General features: G+C 36.4%; 1 protein-coding gene across 9 annotated transcripts in view; it reads left to right on the top strand.

Annotated features, from left to right (window-relative positions):
• Window positions 1-24,482, top strand: part of EPB41L2 (erythrocyte membrane protein band 4.1 like 2) — a 199,151-nt gene that overhangs the window by 130,396 nt on the left and 44,273 nt on the right. For all 9 annotated transcript variants that reach the window (XM_079781297.1, XM_079781296.1, XM_079781295.1 and 6 more), the window contains exons 6-12: window positions 2,788-2,863; window positions 6,288-6,506; window positions 10,246-10,333; window positions 13,814-13,966; window positions 14,490-14,587; window positions 17,384-17,556; window positions 22,439-22,608. In XM_079781297.1, the coding sequence (XP_079637423.1) occupies window positions 2,788-2,863; window positions 6,288-6,506; window positions 10,246-10,333; window positions 13,814-13,966; window positions 14,490-14,587; window positions 17,384-17,556; window positions 22,439-22,608 (977 nt within the window). The remainder of the gene's footprint in view (window positions 1-2,787; window positions 2,864-6,287; window positions 6,507-10,245; window positions 10,334-13,813; window positions 13,967-14,489; window positions 14,588-17,383; window positions 17,557-22,438; window positions 22,609-24,482) is intronic.

Raw genomic sequence — 24,482 nt, 5'->3', positions numbered from 1 at the left:
GTTACTACATGTTCTAAAAGGTGCATGAATTCAGAAAGGCACAGATGCTTGCTTTTTTCACTTTCTCTGAAGCCAGACCTGCCAAGTGACCCACATAGGAGAGAGCAGGATAACCTCTGAAACATGATTGATGTTCCATTGAGTTGTTTCCTATGGTTTTGTTTTTGCTTTTGTTTGATTATTTTTATGTGCCACTCATTTCAGAGTCATGGAGATTTTCTAACTTTTGAAAGGCAGGACTATTCCTGATTATGAATCACTAGAGGCCCAGTGCACAAAATTCATGCATTCGGGGGAGGGGAGTCCCTCAGCCTGGCCTGCGCCCTCTCGCAGTCCGGGATCCCTTGGGGGATGTCCACCTGCTGGCTTAGGCCCGATCCCTGGGCCTAAGCTGGCAGTCAGACATCCCTCTGGCAGAGAGACATCCCTCGCTCCTTACTGCTTGCCTGCAGCCACTGCCGCTGTGCTCGCCAGCCGTGAGCCTGGCTTCTGGCCGAATGGCGCTCCCACAGAGGGAGTGCACTGACCCCTAGGGGACAGCTCCTGCATTGAGCATCTTCCCTCTGGTGATCAGTGCTTGTCATAGTGACTGGTCGTTCTGCAGTTCGGTTGATTTGCATATTAGGGTTTTATTATATAGGGTGGTCTTATGTTTTGATTATTTGTGAAATTTTTAAAAAGTTATTTTAGGACTTTTGCCCTTGCGGTTTGGCAAGAGGAATAACAGTAACAAGTAGGATTTGACTCTTTCAGACTATTGGAGTTAGTTACTGTCCCAATCATGAAAGCAGGCTGTGGAACTGAAATTTTGCTGTTGCATTTTACTTCTGTCTTTCTGCTGGTGTTAAAATGGATGAAAGAACTGCTTGTTCTATCTGAACCCAGCCTCTGCTAGGATTTATTGTTATTTAGTTAATTGGCAGTTAGCAAAGGTAGAAATTAATCCTTTTTTTAGTTACTTTTGACAACTGACAACCTAGTGGTTCCTATGTAAAATGTGTTTTAAAATCTTTATGTTTCAAATGTATACAATAAAACTATATAGATAATAATACTAAGGCTTACGTATGATTAATATATAAACAATTCATAGCTAGATTGACTTTATATATAGCTAGGTAAAAATTAGGATAACAATAATATGTAATTAAATGAAACGTAGCATTATTGGTGCATTTTATCAATGTTAGAATTGGAAATACATTCTAAAATATGTGTTCCATTAGAAACGTATCCCTGAAATCATGTCTAGGCAGGTATGTGCTAGTTTTAATACCTAGAAAACAAATAAGTAAGGATCCATTAAGAAGTGATGGTTCTGTGATGACTGTTGATGTGTTAGCAGCTGAAGAAGTGCATGTGTGTCCTAGCCAGCATGGTGCTGCAGACCAAGAAACACGTGTCTCTCCGTAGCCAGTGAAGTCCTGTATCCCTTTGTTTTATTTGTAATGTGTAAAGCAAAACTGAACTCTTTCTTAAATTCAACAGGATTGACTTTATTAGTAGAATAATAATGTTTTGAACCAAAATCCAGCAAAAGTTCTTGTGTGTTCACAGTAGCCATTCATTAGTATAGTTAGTATGCTGATTATTGGCAAGAAAAGGCAGAATGACACATTGGACAAAAGAATGGGAGTCAAAAGAAATTTTTCTTCAAGTCTGTAAATTAAAACAATTGTGAGGCCTTCAAATGTGTATGAACTGAAATAATGCATACTTTTTGGTTTTAATTTGGAAATACTACGAACTTCGAGCACAACTCTAAATTCAGGCCATTGGAATTATTTGGATCCCTTTGGGAAAATAATACCTTCTCTCTTCCCAGAGTTGTGTGTGTTTTGTTCGTTTTTAAAAGTCACCTGAAGCATGCTATATTGAATGGTTAAATGTTAATGTATAAATAGATGTTTAACTTTTAATGTCATTTATGACGTGGTTGATACAGTCATTCTTTTTGACACAGTACAGCAAAGTATATGTTACATTTAGTGTACTTAGAAAACCTGGGAAATAATTTTATTGTTTTAAAGTATGGTGACATTTATCACTACCTCCTTTCTTTGGGATTTCTTTCAACACTTCCTTCAAATAACCCATAAATAATTTCCTAAATAGCTGTAGTGATCACTAGATCATTATCCTTCTCCCCGCAACAGTGTAGAAATCTTAAAATGCTTTTTTCTTTAAAGGGTGGAGAATATATGGTATCTACAAATTCTGTGGTCAAAACAAATCTTATCTCAGAACTATTCCATGCAAGTTATATTAAAATTTTTGCATAATAGATCACCATACAAAACGTTTGTTGGAGTACCAGTAAACATTTATAAAAAAAATGTGATCCTATTATTCTTAAATGTTGGGTTATTTATGTAATGGATTTTTACTTTATTTTTTATTTTGTCTTATAAATGATGTTTTCTTTAAATTAAAATATGAAGTTCTCTAAACTGATTTATGCGGGAACTAGTGTACCTTTAAGTTTTATGAAAATAACCAGGCCAGCCTGGCTCAGTGGTTGAGCGTCGACCTATGAACCAGGAGGTCACAGTTTGATTCCTGGTCAGGGCACTTACCCAGATTGCAGGTCTAATCCCCAGTGGGGGGCATGCAAAAGGCAACTGATCCAAGATTCTTATCATCGATGTTCCTACCTCAACCTCTCCCTTCCTCTCTGAAATAAGTAAAAATATTAAAATAAATAAATAAATAAATAAATAAATAAATAAATAAATAAGTAGTCTTTCTGTTGGTTGGATGAATAACCATGATATTTAATAATTACAGATCTTCCCTGGCTGTTCACTTTTAATGTGAAGTTTTATCCTCCTGATCCTTCTCAATTGACTGAAGATATCACCAGGTACTTCATATTTACATAAAAAACGAACTTTTACTTATACTCTCATTTATTTCTGTTCGCTGAGGTAATGGTTATAATTTCATTATTCGAATGAAAACATTTTTTCTTAAGTTGAGTTTTAGAAGTGCCTTTGGAAGTGGATGTTCCAAAATAGTTTGAAAGGTTGCCAGTTTGAAAATTTTTATTTACTTTTCTTTAATTTATCTTTATATTTGAGTAATGAAATATTTTTTAAAATATTGCTGGCAACTCTATTTCCTATGGTATACTTTAAAAATCATTGATATTTAATATCTCACATTTCAATACTCAGTTCTTATTATGCAACCCATGTGTTCCTGTGAACTAGTCTTATATTACAAAGGTGATATAAGGCTAGAAAATGAAATTATTTTTAAAAGTCAGTTGAACTGTAATTTTTTTGTTGCCCCAATCAAATAATAAGATACGCTTTCTTATGTAAGAGCCAATACTATTTCATTTCATTTCATCTCCTCTGAGATTGTCTGGAATATACAAACATATGCTTATATTACAAATAAAAGATTCAGTTTAGGAGCAAGAACGCATTTCCTGATTCTGAGAATGCCTGAGTATTTGAATGGTAACCAAGGAACATTCTTGTGTCTGCCTGTGCCTTCATGTCTTATCCCTATTCAACTGGGTACCAGTGGTAGGACTTCTTAGCTTTAGTAAGAGTAAGTCGATAGGGTGATTTGTATATATTTTTAAAAGGTTATTTACATGGCCAAGGAACATTGTTTTTTATATATAACATATACTTTTAGAAAACTAGAGGGTCTTACTGGGAGACTCTGCTTTTGATTCTTGCGGTTACTGTGCCTTGATGCTTTCTACTGGGCCAGTGTTGTCAAATATCAAGTTGCGTAGTTGTGCTTAAGAGAGTGTGTGATATCCACGTGAAATAGGCATTATGGAGCTATCTTTCCAAGATTGGATTAAATAACAAGATTTTTTCCCCTTTAGTACTTACTGCTGAATAGGGATGTACTTGTACTAATTAAGTTGTGATTGAATTAGCTTCAGCTAGTAAATAATAAATAGTAGCTTTTGTAACTGCACAGTGAGCTGTGTACAAGTTGACAGGTTTGCAGGCATAAGCTACAGAGCCTCACTGCAGGAGTGCAAATAACTGGGACTTTGTGACCCAACACCTCTGTACATACACTGCTGCTTGCAGTATTTTGTTTGAGGATGATAATTCTTGGGTGATTGCATCTTACATCATCAGTGTTTTGGTTTTCCTTTTAAATTGGGCTTTAACAGTCTCTCTGTGTATAAGGGGAGAAATGATATAGTCTAGTGAGCTAACTAACAGCCGTGGTAGTGCAGCCTGAGACCAGCCACCTTGCCTAAGCTGGTGGCCTGCTTGTCATGATTGAAATCTTCACCATGACTTGAGTGAACATTTAGAAGGTGGAGTAAGCAAAAACAGTGTTCAGAATAATGTTTAAAGAATGCTCTTTCCTGCAATGTAAATTTTCCAAGGTGGGAAATTCAGGGAGCTGTTGCAGTTTTTTTTGGAAGCTTTTTGTACTTAAAACTTAAGCTTTGAAAGCACCAATGGGAAAAGTGGAGATAATGGGAAAAGTAGAGACAATACTATAAAAGGGAGCAATAAGATTTTAGTAATAGATGGAATCTGTGGATAGGCCTTAAAACTGTCATAAAATGTGGAGAAGTAGCACTGTTCTTGATTAGCCTTAGAGAATTGGAGGATAACCTGAATCATTTCGGGAGGGGAGTGGGGGATATCTATAATAGTGTCAACAATAAAAATGAATTTTAAAAATGAAAATAAAATAAGTACAGTGATACTCATGCTTTTCTAGGAGTCAAGGAAACATATAATCCTCCTTAGAAAGAGAGCTTCTGCAATGCATAAAAACACTCAGACTGCAGTGATAGTGAGACAATTTTCATTCTCAGAAAATTATTGAGCACCCACCACGTGGCAGATACTTTGCCAGCTGTGGGACTATGATGATGGTAAAGAGTCTCTGGCCTGCCTGACAGATGTGCCCAGTAATCCAGATTTAACTGAATTGTGTGATGGCTGATGGCATGTGCTGGGTTGCGCTCTCTGACTGAACAGCAGTGAGGCCTCGCTGAGAGTCAGTGCGCCTGTTTGAACGTGTTGGGTAGAGGATAAGAGGAGGTTGGGGCAGGGGCACGGATAGCCACGCTAGGCAGAAGTGTCCACACGAAGGTGGCTACCTGCCAGTAGGAATGGCAGTCGCTAACAAATCTTCAAAAATGAGAGCCATTTAGTTCGGAGTGGTCGTTGGTAACCTTAGCAATTGGTTAAATTTGAGCAATCAGGCTTTAAAATGTCACCAAAAGGAGTTTGATAGGGGGCCAAAAAAAAAAAAATCCTCAAAGAATATAAATAACATGTTTCTCCATGTTATTTAGTGAAAAAACAGAATCTTTTATAACTGTTTGGTAAGCTACTTGGTACATGGAATAATAATTATAACTAATAATACCATTATTATGATTATAGCTACCAAATATTGATTCCCACGATACCATGCAATGTGTTTATATTATCTAATTTTTCACCCTCGCCTTCAGAGGGAGGTAGTTTTTCCCATTTTACAGGTGGTGAATTAACCTTAGGTGAATAAATTATCTTGCTCAAAGTTGCATCATGTTAGCTTTGCTTCACTGTGAAGCCCATCCTTTTTCTACCACAGACTAAACTAGCTACTTCTTTAGATGGGGTAAGTGGGCAAGTTAGAGCTTCAGAGTAGAGACTAACTTATAATTGTTGTTAAGTGTCTCAGAAAAATAAGAAATTAGTTTGAAAAGAGTAGAGAGGAAAAAGGGCAGGATGAGTTTAACTTTTCTTGCTAATGCTTAAGGGCTACTGCTATTTTTTGGGGGGGAGTGAAAGGGGGGATAAAATTATTTTTTTCCCTTTTTTATATTGTTTAAAGTGTTACAAATAGTAGTACATATGTCTCTTTTTCCCCCCCATTGACCTCACCCCAGCCTCCCCTACCACCTGCTACCGCTATTTTTAAAATTGTATTAATTTTTGCTAATTTTGATTAGTTTTAAATCCAAGGGGACAGTGATTGGAATTTTTACCTTCGGTCATAAAACTCTTTGTTGTAATAATTATAGTCATAATACACTACTACTGGAATAGAAGTTCAGAGTTTGCATTCTATTGCTTAGCTCTCTAGACTCAGTTTCTGTATATAAGCCACAAAGTTGGGAGTCCAAGGAGCAAGGTGGGCTTCTTCTTAGAGAAGATTTTTTTTTTTTGCTAGGGATATGAAGAGTGCCTATATTATATATTTGTTTTCAAAAGGAATATTAGAACTCAAGGATTATGAGTGCTGCAATCTTAACTACTTGTTCCCTTCAATCCTTTTCTCCCCCTGCTCCTCAGATACTTCCTGTGCCTTCAGCTCCGACAGGACATTGCCTCTGGCCGCCTGCCCTGTTCTTTTGTGACTCATGCGCTCCTGGGATCTTACACACTACAAGCTGAACTTGGAGATTATGACCCAGAAGAACATGCCAGTCATGACCTCAGTGACTTCCAGTTTGCCCCCTCCCAGACAAAGGAGCTGGAAGAGAAGGTGGTAGAGCTGCATAAAACCCACAGGTCTGTTGACTTGCTGGCTGGAGAGAGAATGGCATGATAGGTTTAAATAGCTTCTTTATAAAACTTGCTAGACATTAGAGATGGTAGTATTATCTCATGTTTCCTTTTGGAACTTCACTTAGTACTAACCAAGACACCCTTCAGTCCTTGAGGTAATCTTTCTGGGTCTTTATGACTATAATATGAGGAACTATGCTCAGGAGGCTAAATGTTTTCATATATCGGAAAAGTTTCCTTTTTTTATGACATCTTTCTACTGCCATTTTAATCCCTTTTATACACACGCAAAGTTGAAACAAGCATACCCACATACTTGTTTGGCATTTACTGTATGTTCCTTCTGCCCTTTAATTTTTTTATTACAATCTTTAATAAGAAAGCAAGGGAGATGATTAGTCATCCGGATTTGAATCAGAAATGTGGGTGGTGATGGACGTAGGAGAAATTACTGAAATATGCAAGTGGTTTCTCTATCCACAAAAGATGACTGGGGTTTAGCTAAGGATTACTTAATCATTTACATACCACATTACAGGTTAAGAACTTTTATATCTGTGTGAAAACAAAAGGCTTCTTTTAGCATAACTTTTAAAAACTCGAGCTACAAAATTATAGTTTGTCCCACATTGCAAAATTGAAATTTTTGAAAATTTTGAAGATAATGATTTGAAAGAAACTTTTAGAGATTAGAAGTTTTTAGACCACATTTATTGACTTTTCTATGTTTTTTTTTTTTTTTAAGCAGTCTTCTCTGACCATATGGTATGAAACTAGAAATCAATCATAAGAAAAAAAACCTGAAAAACACACAAAGACATGGAGGCTAAATAACAGGTTACTAAACAATGAATGGGTTAACAATGAGATCAATAAAGAAATCAAAAGATACCTTGAAACAAATGAAAATGAGATCACAACAACCCATAAATCTATGGGATACAGTATAAGCAGTCCTGAGAAGGAAATTCATAGCATTGCAGGCCTATCTCAAGAAACAAGAAAAACTCTAACAATCTAATTTTATACTTAAAGGATCTTGAAAAAGAACATAACAAAAACTCCATGAGTAGCCAAAACCGGTTTGGCTCAGTGGATAGAGCGTCGGCCTGCGGACTCAAGGGTCCCGGGTTCGATTCCGGTCAAGGGCATGTACCTTGGTTGCGGGCACATCCCCAGTGGGGGGTGTGCAAGAGGCAGCTGATCGATGTTTCTCTCTCATCGATGTTTCTAACTCTCTATCCCTCTCTCTTCCTCTCTGTAAAAAAATCAATAAAATATATTTTAAAAAAACTCCATGAGTAGAAAGAAGGAAATAATAAAGATCAGAGCAGAAATAAGTGAAATAGAGTCTAAAAAGTAATATAAAAGATCAATGAAACCAAGAGCTGGTTCTTTGAAAAGATAAACAAGGTTAACAAACTTTTAACCAGACTCATCAAAGAAAAAATGAGGACCCAATCAGAAATGAAAGAGAAGTAACAGTTGACACCAAAGAAATACAAAGGATTGTAAGAAAATATTATGAACAAATATATGCCAACAAATTGGACAATCTGGATGAAATGGGTAAATTTCTAGAAACATACAATCTTCCAAAACTAAATCAGGAAGACTCAGAGAGTCTGAATAGACAGTTACAGCTAGTGAACTTGAAGCAGTAATAAAAAACACACCAGCAAACAGAAGTCCTGGACCGGATGGCTTTACAGGTGAATTTTACCAAGCATTCAAAGAAGAACTAACACCTGTTATTCTCAAACTATTTGAGAAAATTCAAGAGGAGGGAAGACTCCCAAGCTCATTTTACAATTAGCTTTATCCTAATTCTAAAACCATATAAAGACACAACAAAGAAAGAAAATTGTAGCCCAGTAATATAGCCTGATGATCATAGATACAAAAATCCTCAACAAAATATTAGCAAACTGCATTCAGCAATATAGTAAAAAAGTCATACACCATGATCAAGTGGGATTTATTCTGGGGGTGCAAGGTTGGCATAATATCCACAAATCAATTAACATGATACACCACATAAACAAAATGAAGGGTGAAAACCATATGATCGTATCAATTGATGCAGAGAAAGCATTAGATAAATCCAGCACCCATTTATGATAAAAACTTGGCAAAGTGGGAATAGAGGGAACATACCTCAATATAATAAAAGTCATATACGACAAACCAACCCATAGCCAACATCATAATAAATAGGCTGAAGAGTTGCCTTTAAGATTGGGAATAAGACAGGATGTCTGCTTTCATCAGTCTTATTCAACATAGTACTGCCAGTCCTAGCCACGGCAATCAGACAAGAAATAAAAGGCATCCAAATTGGAATAGAAGATATAAAACTGTCATTATTTGTAGATGACATGAGACTATATATAGAGAACCCTATAGGTTCCACCAAAAAACTACCAGAACTGATAAATGAATTCAGTAACGTACCAGAATACAAAATAAATATTCAGAAGTCAGTTTCATTTTTATAAACAATAATGAACTATCTGGGAAACTAAGAAAACAATCCCATTCACAATTGCTTCAAAAAAAACCTTAAAATACCTAGAAGTAAATTTAACCAAGGTTGTAAAAGCCCTATACTCAGAAAATTGTAAGACTCTAAAGAAATAAATTGAAGAGGATACAAATAAGTGGAAGCATATACCGTGTTCATGGATAGGAAGATGATATAGAATTGTATGCTTGAAACCTATGTGATTTTATTAACCAACTAGAGGCCTGGTGCACAAAATTCGTGCATGGGTAGGGTCCCTAGGCTTGGCAGATGATCAGGGCTAATCGGGGCCTTCCTTCCCTCGGCTGTGGGTTGCTGGCTGCTGGCTGCCGGTTGGGGCCTTCCTTCCCTGGGGACTTCATTGGATTGAAACAGGAGGGCTCGTTCCATGCCGTCCCCTGGTGGTCAGTGCACGTCATAGTGAGCAGTCAAACTCTTGGGTCAGTTGAACTCCAGAGGGGACAATTTGCATATTAGCCTTTTATTATATAAGGATGTCACCCCAATAAACTCAATAAATACATAAAAGCTAAATGCAATATTTGACTTTATTTTTTAATATCAAAATGCTTTTAATTTTTTATTTTTATACATGCAAATAAACATGTATTGTAATTTCAATTAGAAATATCTGGTGCTAAAATGCTATGGGCAATATGAAGTTTAATGGGGCATGTTCCTGCTTTCTAGGAGCTTAAAATTGGTTTAGTTGGGAATGTAGATTGGAAGGGAAATACGTTCAGTGTGGATAGAATGTGATACGTACCATCTGCTGTAGGTGTAAAATCAAATACAAATACTTCTGATCTTTGTTATTATCAAGTCTAGTGAAATAAAATTAAGGAGTAAGAATTTGTTTCAGAAAAATGAAATCACTTTTTTCTTTCATTTTATTTTATTTTTTGTTAATTATGTTGTATCCATTATTGCTGGGGTGTTTTTCCCCAGTAGGAAAAATTAAAAGCAGCTTTCTAAGAGAAAAAGGGTAAGGGTAAGAAGTGCATATCCTTGTAATAAACAGGTTTATTAGAGGATCCTAAGATAAAAATGCTAGAGATTGAGAGTTCAGCTGTTTTACCTGTTTTCTACTTTTCTGCAAATTTATCTGTGTTACTCCCTGCACCCCAAACTCTCCAAGCTCATCCACCCCTCCCCCCATTTTGGCCACATTTTCTTTGCATCCACCAATAAGATAATATTGTTTCTTTTGATTCTTAGGGGCTTATCTCCAGCACAAGCTGATTCTCAGTTCTTAGAAAATGCAAAGAGGCTTTCCATGTATGGTGTTGACCTACATCATGCCAAGGTACTGTAATGTCATGGGGAGCTGGCCTCTTTCCAGGCTGTTGACTGAAGTTTTGAGAGGGCTCCAGTGTCAGAACAGTCTGGTTCACCTTTTGCAAAAGGCTACTCACCCTCACCCCAGGGCCTCTGTAATATTTCTTTGATGACTAATTGTGGTGTTTATAGTTGTGGGAGGGTTCATTTTTTTTCTCCCCTACTTCTTTCTTCTTTTTCCAATATTTTTAATTAATACCCTTTCATATGTACTTATCCCAAGACTCATCTTATCAGCCTTTTTGATCCATCATCTTGGTTTATTCTGCATCCCAGCTTTTGTCTTATTAGAAGTAACAAAAGTGCCCTCTATCCCAGCTCCCTCTCCTGCCTCTGTCTTAGGATCGGAGAGCAGATCTTAGCTACCATGAAAGGGCAAAAGCATCATGGGTATTGACCACTGTCTAAAGACTCCCTGGTTATAAAGGAGCCCTTGAATTGGGCTTCTCCCTCTTGTAAGATAAAGTAGGCTGGCCCAGGCTCCAGGTGACATAGCACCTTCAGTCTAATTTGAGAGGTGGGAGGAAAAGAATGAATAGGTGATAGGAGAAGGTGGGATTGGGTTGGGTTGTGAGGATGCCAGTAATAAATGTCACCTACTTCATGATCCTTGTTTGGATGATCATTTAATGGGGAGAGCCTAGGAGAACAAGAGGTAAGGTTTGAAAGATGGATTTGGAAATATATTCAGAGTCAACTCAACATGCTGAGAGAAGCTGTGGTAGCCTGCTTTTAAAAAACTCTGCCAATCCCTAGATGTAGCATAGGAAACCCAGATGAAAGGATTTGTGAGATCTCCAGGAAAGCCCCCCACCCGAAGATATCTTAATACTTCTTTCTTTTGTATTAATAGTCCTTCATATTTGAAAATTTCTCTTTTTTCCTCAGTGGCTTCTTTATTCTTTAAAGATTTTTCCTTATTATAAAAGTAATACATGTTCATCATAGAAAATAGAGGTGAACAGAAGGGGCAAAATCACTGAAATCTCTTTACGCGAAACAATCACTGTTAATATTTTGATACATTTTCTTGTTTTAAAAAAATCTTGTTGCCCTGGCCGGGTAGCTCAGTTGTTTAGAGCATCGTCCTGATAGGTTGCAGATTTGATCCCTAGTCAGGGCACATACAAGCATCAGCTGATGAATGCATAAATAAATGGGGTAACAAATCTTATCCCCTTTCTCTAAAATCAATAAATAAACATTAAAAAAGTCTTAGAGCAGTTGAACTCACGCATTTAAAAATGAGATTATGCAAAGTAACATTCATTCTGTTTATCATCTGATGGACTCAGATAATATTTGATAAGATATTTGTAGTTCATTTAAAAGGATATATAGCAATTTAAAAGAACCTTTCTTATAGTTTTTGTGCCTTGATAGTTTTTCATTGTCTTGAGATTGTATTTAAAACATCTTTTAATTAATATTTTATTATCAGAAGAGTTTTTAATGGCACTCTCATGTTAGGACAAGTGGAAGGGTGTTGAATAAAAGGCATTTTGACAAAGGTACAGGGAAACCTCAGGAGTAGCGATACTTCTGAGGTAGTAGTAAAGCACCAGCTCTCTCTGGATCCGAAGGGTGATTGCAGGACTCGGGAGAGATTTGTGTGGAAAGGCCATCTAGAGAGGAGCTGTCATTGTCAAGGACACAGCCAGCCAGATGGCAGCCATACAGGGAGGGAATCTGGGTATTCAAAACCTTGACCGCCCCTCCCTCCCTTCTCTCTCTCTGATCTTCTTTACGAACTTTCCATAGGCTGAACCTCGCAGAAGTCAGTGGGCGTGGGATCCTGTTGATACCTACATGGGGGAGCTTCCGGGGGCAGTGAGCACAGCAGAGGAGATGCTCCCTTTTTCTTACTTTAGTTCTCTGACTTTGAGGTTGAATGTCAAAGACGATGTTTTTCCCTTTCTTATCCTTTATTTGTAATTTCTCATTGTACAAATACTGATAATTCTAAAAACAATGTATGGAACAATCGAAAATCAATTCATTTACTTGGATCCAGATTTTGTTTATTATTAAGTCAGATAAAATAGCTTCGGTGTCCTGTCTAAAGATTGCTTCAGACTTTAGGGATGGCTTTGTTCAATGTTTCAAATGAGGGCTGCCTCCTCACTTGTGGTGAGAACATGCTGTCTTGGGCAATCTTCCAGTCTGCTTCCTGCGGTCATGGCCAGTGACGTTTTTGGCAAACGCACCATTTGTGAGTGATGCCAAGTTGCTTGGACACCTGTGCCTGACTCACCCAGCTTTTTACTCTGTTCCTAGAGAGAATTTTGGCTGCCAGGACACTGGTGAATAAAGCACCTTATAGATTAGATATTTAAACTTCCTCAGGTGATCTAATGTAATTTTATTTGTATATATGAATTATTCACATATCAGCAACTAAAGCAATTGGCATCAGTTACCTAGTACTATACTTTTATTTTTTTTTAAAACTAATATAAATTGTGTTACATTGTTCTCAACAGGACAATTGAAATGTTGTATTGAATTGAGACTAGACTAAATGTAGTGTTTGTTTCAGCATGCTTTTTGAGAATTTAGAAATTGTGAATATCTTTAAATAATATTCTTCAATTTTACATATTTGAATGAGGTTTTGTTTTTCCCTTAAAGATAAATAATAATTTGTACATTTTGAGTATTGTGCATATTAGATTTTCAACACTACTAGAAATGTGAGGAGCCAATTTTTTACTTTTGTCTGTAAATTTACTTGATAGTTTAAAAATCTTTCAGGCTTGTGATTATTCTAGATTGTCGTCTGTTCTAAATTAAAACAATATTAATAATTAAAGAATAGCCTGCAGTCCTTTGAAATATGCCAGCCAAAGGAATATGCTATGACAAGAACTGGATGTCAGCACTCGGAGTTTTTCCGAGTTATTGAATAACTACTTGAAAGATTTCAAACATTTTAACACTGTCAGTCTAGAAGAGAAATTTTCTGGGAGGGATTGCTGTTTTACAGAATATAGGTGTAACTTCAATAGCTATTAGCTAGAATAATCCATCTGAAATAAGTTTTACTAAAGTGAAAGGCCGAATGTATTTTAAACCAACATACTATCTATCCCAAAGGGCTGGCGTAGCCTCTTGGAGAACACTCATATCTTCAGGATACCTAAATTGTGTTGTTTCCTTCCTTCCTTGTGAGCTCATAGGCCCGAGCTCAGGAACATGAATAATGCCTTTTGAAGAATATTGTGTCCTGTAGTTTCGTTGTGTACCTCTTTGGCAAATCAAACCTGATCCCTGAAGATGATAAGATTTAAGATGTGTTGCGTGTCCTACCATTTCTATTAACCTGTGTACTGTCACTGAAATTTAAATACCAACCTGTTAAATTGGTATTCCTGGTCATGGTTTGAGGAGCTAATGAGCTTCCTGATCTGTATAATTTTCACAACGCTAAAATGCTTATGCTTGGCAGGACTCAGAAGGCGTGGACATCAAGCTGGGTGTGTGTGCTAATGGGCTTCTCATTTACAAGGACAGACTGAGAATCAATCGTTTTGCTTGGCCGAAAATCTTGAAAATTTCCTATAAGCGCAGTAACTTCTACATTAAAGTTAGGCCAGCAGAGGTAAGCATGTTGTGTAGTCCTTGGCATATCTGATTAGGCTTTGTCCATGTTCTCCTTCATGGCCATGAGCTAACTGAATTCTTTTCCACTGAATTTAAGAAAACGAACTATTCTTTATTTCTCTGTGGTGAAAAAAAGGTCAGGTTCTTAATGATAAACCTGCATATATATTCCTGTTGCTGAAACACAAGCAACAGCCACAGATTCACAGAACAGGAAAGACAGTAAGTGCCTGCCACATTTTGGGAGCTCGTTTTTTGTTGTTGAATCAGCTAAGTAGAGATCAATAGGAAAATGGTAAAATTAGTTTTCGTGGACGTTGACATTGTTTATGTCAATAGTTATGTACCTGCTTTTCATAGAAACTAGTATTGCAGTCTATGAAATACTTATTTTGTATAAATTATATTAGATGTACTCATTGTTTTTCAAGAAGAATTACTTTTTAGAGAAAATGTGAATTCATGTTTTTTAGTAGCTTCCAATTAACTCTTAAAGAAATATGCCGATTTGTTTATTCTAGCTAGAACAGTTTGAGAGTACCATTGGATTCAAACTACCGAACCATCGGGCTGCGAAAAGGCTATGGAAAGTGTGTGTGGAACATCATACTTTTTACAGGTAATTGAAAGAAAACAGCTTAAAATTAATTGAAATAGCTCTTTTACTTACTGGGAGGTGATAGAGGAGAGTGTGGCAGATGCAGCAACGCCCTTCATTATGGCTCTTTGCTCTCATCAGTGTCAAATCTCCTTTGTCTGCAAAGTCCACTCCTGTGTCTATTTCTGTTGCATGGGCCATGCCTTGTCATCACTCATCACTCTGAACTATCTGCCTTCATTTTTGCTGACATACCATGGACTTCAATTTAAAAGCAGACCAATTTGCTCCTGCAGCTTTTGGGATAATGATTAATAAAAGCATTTTTATGTCTTTAAATCTTATATAACTTTGCTCACAACATGTATGTAACACAGAAAGGGCAAATCATAATTTGTCTGCAGAATGCTTTGAATCTGATCAGTGGAGTTTGTTCTGTTTTAGTTTATCACAAAAGATTCAAGTAATTTCTTTAGGAAATTAAAACGGCTTTCAAATTGAAGCCATAAACAGATCTTTGTGTTGATTGACAGCCACTCAGCTAGACTAATATTAGAACAGGAACATTATAAAGCTGCTGTCCTTGCTTGAGCATTTAATAGAGCCCATCACCATTCTTAGTGCTGCACATGGATTCATTCATTTTATGAATCCTTATAACACAGCTTATGGGGCAGGTGCAGTTATCTTCACTGTACATATGGAGAAACTGAGGAACAGCGAAGTTCAGAAATATGCTCTTAGTTATATACTTAGTAACGTAGTAATGGGTGGTGATGGAATGCAGACCCAGGTAGTGTGGCTCCAGGCACCCACAAGTGTACCCACGGTGCTAGACTTCCCAACTGAATTTGCAGCTGATGTGCTTCCTGCTGTTTTCTCAGTGCTTTTTGTTGTTGGTGGTGGTGGTGATGGTGGTGTGTAAACAAGATTAACATGAGGTTCTCTAGCTTGACATTAAACTGCCATTTAAACTTTGGCATTGTAAATCCAAATTAATCCCAAGTGAGTTAGTGTCATCAGCCACTTCATAGAGACTTTTATGGGAACCCACGGCACTCTATTAAATGTATGATTGATTTAGTAATTGGTATGTGGATTTTTCTTAAAATGTTCATTTTCCATAGAGAAACATTAATAATATTAATTTGTAATGACAGGAATTTTATGAAATTAAAATGTTAATACACTACTTAAGCAGTAAAATATGTAAAAGTTGGATTCCTTTAATACATCATTACTTAGATTATCTTGCTCCAGACCTTTAATACTCTAATGATTAGCCCCTTATCATAGCTTTTAAATTTCCAAAAGTGAAATGATAGATGTAGTGGTTTTGATGTTATTCCTATGAAGATAGGGTCTGATGTGGAAAATAAAAGTAAAATAAAAAGAAAATAAACTGATCTTGAAGTGATATTCTTGAAATATTTTGTCGATTCATCTACATTTTCTTAGAAAACTTATTTATATTACCATTGACTTAAATCACCAAAAAAATTCTTTTAAAGAGAGCTAATAAATGTCTATGGTGAAGTCAGCCCCTTTTTTGTTTTGATGTTTGTATCTATTTAATTGAAGCTTAATTACTTAAGGATTTTTTTTATCATCAGAAAATTACTCTGCAAGCTAATACTTTGAGTATGTGGTCAACCAGTGTCAGGCAAGAAACAAAATGGAATCCTCTAGTTAATGACTTTCCTTCATTTGCATGTGACATATTTCCTTCCAAAATCTATTAGCAGAAAATGGAAGATTTAAAGAAACACTTCTACTACTCTACATGAATAGATTAAAGCCAAGAGAGCCCAGAGGGTTTTAGTTCTTTCATCAGTTTAATTCTAACACTTCGGGGAGAGGGGGAGGAATGTTTAAGACTACTGAGAATCCTTAATTAATGGAGGATCGTCTCTTGTATTATTACATGTAGCTTTACCTTTCCTTGAAACATTTTTCGTTGCTTCCTTAGCAAAATAAGTTTTCTAAAAAATTGGGCAGAATACTTGCAATGCTAAATAATTCTTAAAGATTCACTCTTGGAGAATGATAGGAAAAATTTTGGTAGCATTCTCCATATTGTGGAATTGTTAACTAAAGCCTTCTTGTATTTAATAAATTCCACAAGAGCTCTGAGATTATTTTTTTGTTAAGATATATTGTCAACTCTTGATCAGACAGTGATAGTGAGGAAATTTCAGTTGTATGCCAGACAAGATTGGCTCGTTTACTTAAGAACATGTTTTTTCGTACATGGAAGTATTTGACATTAAGTTTAACTTTATCCATTATGAATCTGGGTTTAAGCAGTAGAACTGTGCTAGCAAGAAAGGAAGTTAATCATCTCAGCAGATCCACCCCATGCTGCCGTCTTCATGGGAAAGCATCACTTGATGGAACAGATTCCTTGTTAGATGTTCTTTCCCAGGAAAAATAGACATAAATATTAAGAATTACTAAGAGTAAGGGATTGCTACTTGGCACTTACAACTAGGAGCAAGAATTCAGACATATGTGTTTATCTAAATGATTTAAGCTAATACAAATAAATAACATTCGATAAACACTGAGAACAGCTGCACTTTGGCTCATGTCGAGGAAAACATATTCATAAATACATGAATATGGATTTATTCATCTTATCACTATCATCGAGCTCTTATGTAGGAAGGTATATAAATAATGTTCTTTTTCACTAAGTTAGTCATCCTTTTTTTAATATTGAGTAATCATGCTTAATAAAATGAGATATTAAAAGAGTTTTAAAGTTAATGAGGAATTCATAAATTCTAATTTTGTTCCTTTTTCTCCCCACTACAGGCTTGTGTCTCCAGAGCAGCCACCAAAGGCCAAGTTCCTGACCTTGGGGTCCAAATTCCGCTACAGCGGCCGCACCCAAGCCCAGACCCGCCAGGCAAGCACCCTCATTGACAGGCCCGCGCCACACTTTGAGCGCACATCTAGTAAGCGGGCCTCCAGGATTCTAGATGGAGGTAAAGACGTTTTTGACAGTTTTGGATTCCATTAATCTTTCTAATCCAGTGGGATCAGAAAACGTTGATCAAGTTGATGAGCACCCCCAGAAATAACCCTAGAGGAATAGCCATTTTATTCTGAGTAAATAAAGTTTCATTTCTAATGCTCACAAGAAAATTTTGTAGGATTTGAAGTTGTCAGTTCTGAATCTAAATGTTTTTTTGCATTATCAGTGGGCACAAATGTTAGCTATGTGTTCTCATTGATGAGATGATGGGTAAACATGTTTTTACTGGTCTGATTTAATTGTGATGTATTTTATGTGGCTTATTTTTTGGCAAAAATGTAATTTCAAAGGTTTTTGGTGTGGTAACATCTGAACTTCTATTCAAAGGAACTTAAAACATTCAAATTTTTATGATTTTAAAAACTCTGACTGGAGCTTACCAAACTTTCCAGCATATGAGAAACCATTCACAGCTTCAAAGGATCAGTTTAAAATGTAGTGTTTTAACAAAAAGGAAGGAAATATAATATATTTGTTTGTTCTTTCACCCAAGGGGAGTGTAAAATTTGTATATTTTTCCTATTGGAATTCTAATTAGCTACATATTTGTAGTTTTATATAAATTATACATGGAAATAAATTGATGTTGCTTCCTTTCATACATGTATGTATCTTATTACCCTAATTTTGAGTTAATAGCAGGTTTTCTAGAAAAAAGCTACGGTTAATTTTATATTAGAATACTTTATGAAGGACTTAAATTTTTTCTACCTAAGTGAAAATAATTTGTATGGATGACTTTCTACCAGAAGAAGTAGCTTTGAAACATTTTTGTTGATTAATCTCAAAACATATAAAAATAGTAATATAAAATTTAAAAATTATCTTTTATTACTGTTATCAGCAAAAATCTTTTTTGTGTTTGTTTTTTTAAAAAATATATTTTATTGATTTTTTACAGAGAGGAAGGGAGAGGGATAGAGACTTAGAAACATCAATGAGAGAGAAACATCGATCAGCTGCATCCTGCACACTCCCTACTGGGTATGTGCCTGCAACCAAGGTACATGCCCTTGACCGGAATCAAACTTGGGACCCTTGAGTCTGCAGGCTGACGCTCTATCCACTGAGCCAAACCAGTTAGGGCAACAAAAATCTTTTTTGATCGCTTGTTATTACTGATAGCTTTCTGAAATATGAACTTGAACAACTGTATTATAAATAATTACCTGAAACAGACAATATGCTAATACATAAAAATATTCTCTCAGTGAAGGATAAACACCCCCTGGTCTTGATCTATTTTTCCTGGAATAAACTTGGAAAACAGAACCAGGCATACACATGGAGATACTTCTCAGGATTTGTTGTTGGGCATCTTTGTATACATAATTATTAAATATTGATTCAGAAGAATCTTTAGTATATTTTTATGAGACCACCCAAAAATTGCAAGGTGACCATAAACTTGGTTCAGATAAATGTCCACATTCCCAAATGTAGGGATTTAAACTTAGTGAATTAAATAAAAAAAATGGAAAAAAATAAACTTAGTGAATTACTAATGTACAATAGCTATCCGTGTAACTTTTAGCTAATCGGCGACTGAACATTTTTCAAGTAAATCTGAAAAATGTGACCATTCATGTAAATATTTCACAAACTTTGCCCCTTGCTGCACAGAATTTATGCAAGTGCTGAATAAATGCAGGCAGTATTTTTTAATGCCCTGAGAGAAATCATTCCTCTTTCTGGAACGCTGTCTGTTTCATCCTTTGTTTTAAACTATGAGGCTTTATAACTCCTATATTACAAATTTTACAGTTTATAAAGAAGAGTAAACTACTGCAATCTCTATGAGGTATATCAGCTGTGCTTAAGGAAATGCACCATCTTATATGGGCAACTAGTGCAGAGGGTTTGTATCTAAAAACAATGATTTTTTACAAGTAAAAACCACAAACATGGCACAGTAATCCATTATTTTTCCTTTTGTGTTCTGGGCACTGTAATTCATCAGATGGGCAAGTTATCAAAAGGATTATTGTGTTATTGTGAAAAATAGAAGGCTTTTCATGCCAGTGCAGGACCAGACAGCCAGTGAACTATTTGGTTAGGGCTTATAGTCTCCCTTTTTTTCTCCTCAAAGCAAAGCTAGGCTGTAACCTGGTACTGAGCTTTATTTTTTCCCACCACTCTCCATTAATATACCATTTTTGTTGTTGTTGACATATGTTGTGTTTTCTTTTTCCTGTTTAGTTTTTAAGTAAGGCTAGACTAGTGTAGATATATGTATCAATAGTTCTCACTTTAAGGCTTTACAATCTTCTAGTGATTACAGAGAACATAAAATTTAATGTGATATCTAAAATCAAATATAATCAAATAATAATAAAAGTCAATCCAGAACAGCTGTTTTAGAACGGTGAGAATCCAAGATTGGAAAATCAAACAAAAAAGTAGGCAAAGCAGTCATTTAAAAGAGTTTATGACCAAGATGCATTTGAGAGCAGGGAAGCAATGATTTCGTGAAAATGGAAAATATAATAATCAGGGACACTAGTTAGATTGGGTCATCTGGGAACGGAGGCCTACATGAGGAAGAAGAACCATTTCAGTTGAGATTTGAAGGATGAGTAGGAGGCAGACTTGAGTAAAGCAGGAGATAAAGCATCACAGATAGCAGGAGCAGTGGGTCTGAAGGCTGTAAGATTAGGGAGAGCTTATTACATTCCAGAACAGAAAGAAGTCAAATGTAGTCAGAGCTTAGTAAGTGATGGGGAGAGATAGGCTGGGGCAGGTAACACATGGCCTTGCATGCCATGGTAAAGAATGTGGTTTTTATTCTAGGTGTTGCAGGAAATTGCTGAAAGTTTGTGTGTGTGTGTGTGTGTGTGTGTGTGTGTGTGTGTGTGTTTGTGTGTAGTGTGTATATGTCCAGATGTGTACACACTTGTGCAAGCACATAAGTACACAGTATTATTTTTAAACAATAACTTTGCAATGTCTAAAATCATTAGAGGATGAGAGAGGAAGCAGGAGGACTGATTGGGAATAGTCTAGATGAGAGTAATGGTGGTCTTGCCTTGGGTGATAGTAGGCCAGTTAGCCATTTGGCACCCTAAGCTCAGTAGCTGGGGTCTACAAGCTTCTCAGGGTTCTACAAGTGTTTAAGACCTAAAAAAATTGTTTTAAATCCCCCTCCCAAAATAAAAATTCCCCTGCAAACTGAAATTAATAAATGTGTAAAAGTATGCAGTGTCAACATTTTGTCAATGTCATTATATAAATTTAAATTTGAAGCTCATTAAAATTTTGATATTATATCTGAAATTATTTCTAGGTCAGATTTTTCCTATTTTGCAATAATTTCTGAGTATGTGTAAGGGTGCTTAGAAATCATAATCATAAGTTAAAATAATTACTCATAGTTCTATACTTTCCAAGTGAAACCTATGAAAATCTCCTCAAAAGTTTATTAAAAAAAACACCTGGAAAATAATTATACATAATGTAAGATGTGAGTTCATTTTATGACATTCTGTGGGCTTTCAAAAGCATGAGTCCTGAGGGACCTGGGTGGTCAAATAGAGATGGGAGAACTGGCCAGATTTGCAGATGTTGAGGGGTGAAGGAAGAGACTTTGAGGTTTCTGGCTGGAGTTAACTGGGTGCAAGCAAGTATGAGGGTGGCCAAAACGTCAAGACTGGGGAAGAAGGAAGTTTTAGGGCATGTGAGGGATGTAGATCAAAGGTTTCTCGTAAAACATGTGTTAGAGGTGCTTGATGCCTCCCAAGTTCAATGTGGTGGATGACATACAGTCCCTGCCCTCCAAAGGCTTGCAGCCTAAAGGCCTTTGTGGTTACTAAGCATGGATCTGGGCCAGTCAAGCACTTTTTATATAAGTAAAATGACCTTAGTGGTTGTCCCTGTGGTTTGAGGGAGAAACTACAGATAGACAGAGGCTTTGCCAGCTGCTACTCACTTTGCCTTGTTGAGATCTGAGGCCATGTTGGGTTGATTTGCCATATGACACAGATTGCAACACAATCTTATGTTCCTGCCCATCTGTGGGAGAGATGAAGGGAATACATGAGGGCCAGGCTTGCTGAATGGGGGGGTATCTATGTATTAGATTTACTGTTAGGTCAAGTTGAGGCATTCAGGAGGGACGTTAGAGAAATAAAAACTATTAAACAAATTCATTCCCTAAAATCTACCTTTACTGTCTTGTCACAATTTTAAATGGCATTTAAATTAAAGTTTTTTTATGGGCGAATTCTTTAAACTTATTGAAGCAAATAATTTTAATAAATAGATAATTATTTGTTTCAGAAATAATCTCAGATAAGATCAAAGAAATCCTAGAGAATTAAAATAATGCTTACATTGTGATTCCGACACTGCTTTGACTCTCATTTCAGCTGGTCTTAGAGCTCCTTCTGCTGGCTGATTCCATGATAAGAATATACACCTAAAAAACTGTTTTAGGATCCTGTGTGGTTTAATGGATTAAAATTCAGAATACTTTTAGAGTTCAGTGGTTTGGTTCAGTGGATAGAGCATCAGCCTGCAGACTGAAGGGTCCTGGGTTCGAATCTGGTCAAGGGGCATGTACCTCGGTTGCACGATCCCAGCCCCCTTTCACTCTCTCTAAAAACAAATGGAAAAAATATCGTTGGGTGAGGATTTAAAAAAAATAAATTAAAACTAATAATAGACTTTTAAAAAAGGTTTAAAAATTAGTTTATTTGATATGTTGGTATTTTCAGAGCTCAAGCAATATTCCTTTTGAGTACATGCTGCCTGCTTATCTGTGTAAAAGGGCGAAGTTTCATAAAGTTAGACCATTTAAATGTCCTAATGTAATCCAAACGATCATTCTTTACTAGCTCTAGTTGGTGTTGTGGACCAAAGTCTTATGAAGGATTCTCCTGGCCCTGGGGAGGTGTCGGCATATGGCCGTGGAGCTGTCAGCACTGCCGTAGTACAGGATGGGGATGGCAGGAGGGACATCAGAAGCCCCACTAAAGCCCCACATGTGCACCTCACTGAAGGAAAGGTATGGTAAATTAGTAGAGAGTGATTTTAAATGTGTGCTTAGACTGGAGGCTATCTGTTGCATTTGTTGTTTCAGAACTCAAATAATATTTAAAATTAGGCAATGTATGTTCTCTTTTGATATGATTTCCCAATTTTCAAATATGTGAAGGCTCTTGTTTGGATAGGGTCTCTAACCTTTTTCTGAGTGGTGTTCAAAGGAAAATATTCCAACGTAAATTATATTAATGCAAGTAAGTAATTTTTAACTCTTTATAATCATTCTATTTAGTTAAATCCTCAAATGATAAAAGCTGTGATGATTTGAAATTTATATTTATTTGTTACAAGTAAATGTTAAAGTATAACCTGTATTATTACTTTAATCATGTTGACTAACATTTTTTGAAATGAGCAAAGATGGTCTTTATGAAAAATATTTTTCATTAGTAATCTGTAACTGATGAAGAAGACATTCTTAAGCAAAGGTAAGTGTTGGTGAATAGTGAGAAGATGGTGTGTTGCTTTTGGCCTTATTTAGTGTATACACCATAATGAATAGAGAAGTACCCTGTATTATGTTTTCAAATTTGTTACTATTATTTATGTTGCCTTGGGCAAGTGAAGTCACTTAGAGGTTGATTTGAAGAGGCTTTGAGTTCTTCAGATCTCTTCTATATCTGCACAAAGCAACACACACAAATGAAATCATTCTGTGGATTTATAATATTCTCTATACTTTAACTTTGAAAATTCTGAAGACATGCAGCAGGAATTCATAAAGAACCTGCCAGATGAAGTAGCTGCCAGTTCTCAGGAATTTGACAATCTCTAATTCTCAGCATAGAGGAGGGTAGGGGTGCCATGCAGACCCTTATGCCACAAGGACAAGGGCTCCAGGTAGCACGTGCCATCCAATCACCTGCATACCTTTGTTAAAGAATTTGTATCGTATTTCAAAAACGGTTTGTTCGAAAATTATTTAGTTAAATATAGCAGAAATCACGTCCAACAAGGTATCCTTGAACTGCTGAAAAGTTTTCAGAATCTTTCAAAATTATGCTGACGAGGCACCTAGGACAGTGACTCCCTATATCTGAAACAGAAGAGCTCAGCAATTTGAAGTCTGTTCCATTTTGCCTGGTTAATTTGATACATCGTTATTTTTTTTAAAAGTTCTTTTAAATTCCAAAGGAAATTCTGCTTATCTTCATTCAGCAACAGATTGAGTATGTTGACCTTTTTTGCCAGTGCTTTGAATGTCTGTCAGCAACCAGGTTTAAAAGTAATAATGCTGTTTTGAGTTTCATTGGATTTATTTGCAACCAATCAGAAAACAGTAGTTAAATCAGTCTTTACCTATACTTTTTATGATAAAAGTAGTTCAGTTTTCCTCTCTAAAAATGGATCATTTAATTCATTTTCTAACCCCACTGTGTTAATACAATCCCTACTTTTAAGTAAAGTTGTTCACTAACTACTTATTTCTTCTCTCCTCTTTTGCCTCCATTTCTCCTTTGAATGTATCCGTGTAATTTCACATTCAACCATGGATTTGCTTCTGAAAACAGCCTGTTTTCATCTGCCCACCTTCACCACTCATCCGCTATGCTTCATGTCTGTCCCCAAACCTGTTACCAGTCCCGGAAATGGACTTGCTTTCAGACATTTCGGAGGAAGACCCCTTTGGGGAGGCCGACCAAATCACACTAGACAGCTTAGAACTCCTTTCCACAGGGGAAACAACAGAGCAGGGGGACTGTGACGTCGCTGTCCTGGATTCTGTTTTGGATCCTATTGTAGCCCCTTCTCAGATTGACTGTCCTCCCACCCACGAGAAGCCTCTAAAAGAGGCTGACCACAAGGATTCTGAGTTTGGGTACCTTCCTTTCAGTT

This window comes from Cnephaeus nilssonii, assembly GCF_951640355.1.
Source record: "Cnephaeus nilssonii genome assembly, chromosome: 9".
Classification (NCBI taxonomy): Eukaryota; Metazoa; Chordata; class Mammalia; order Chiroptera; family Vespertilionidae; genus Cnephaeus; species Cnephaeus nilssonii.
This window is presented reverse-complemented; position numbering and strand designations above follow the sequence as displayed.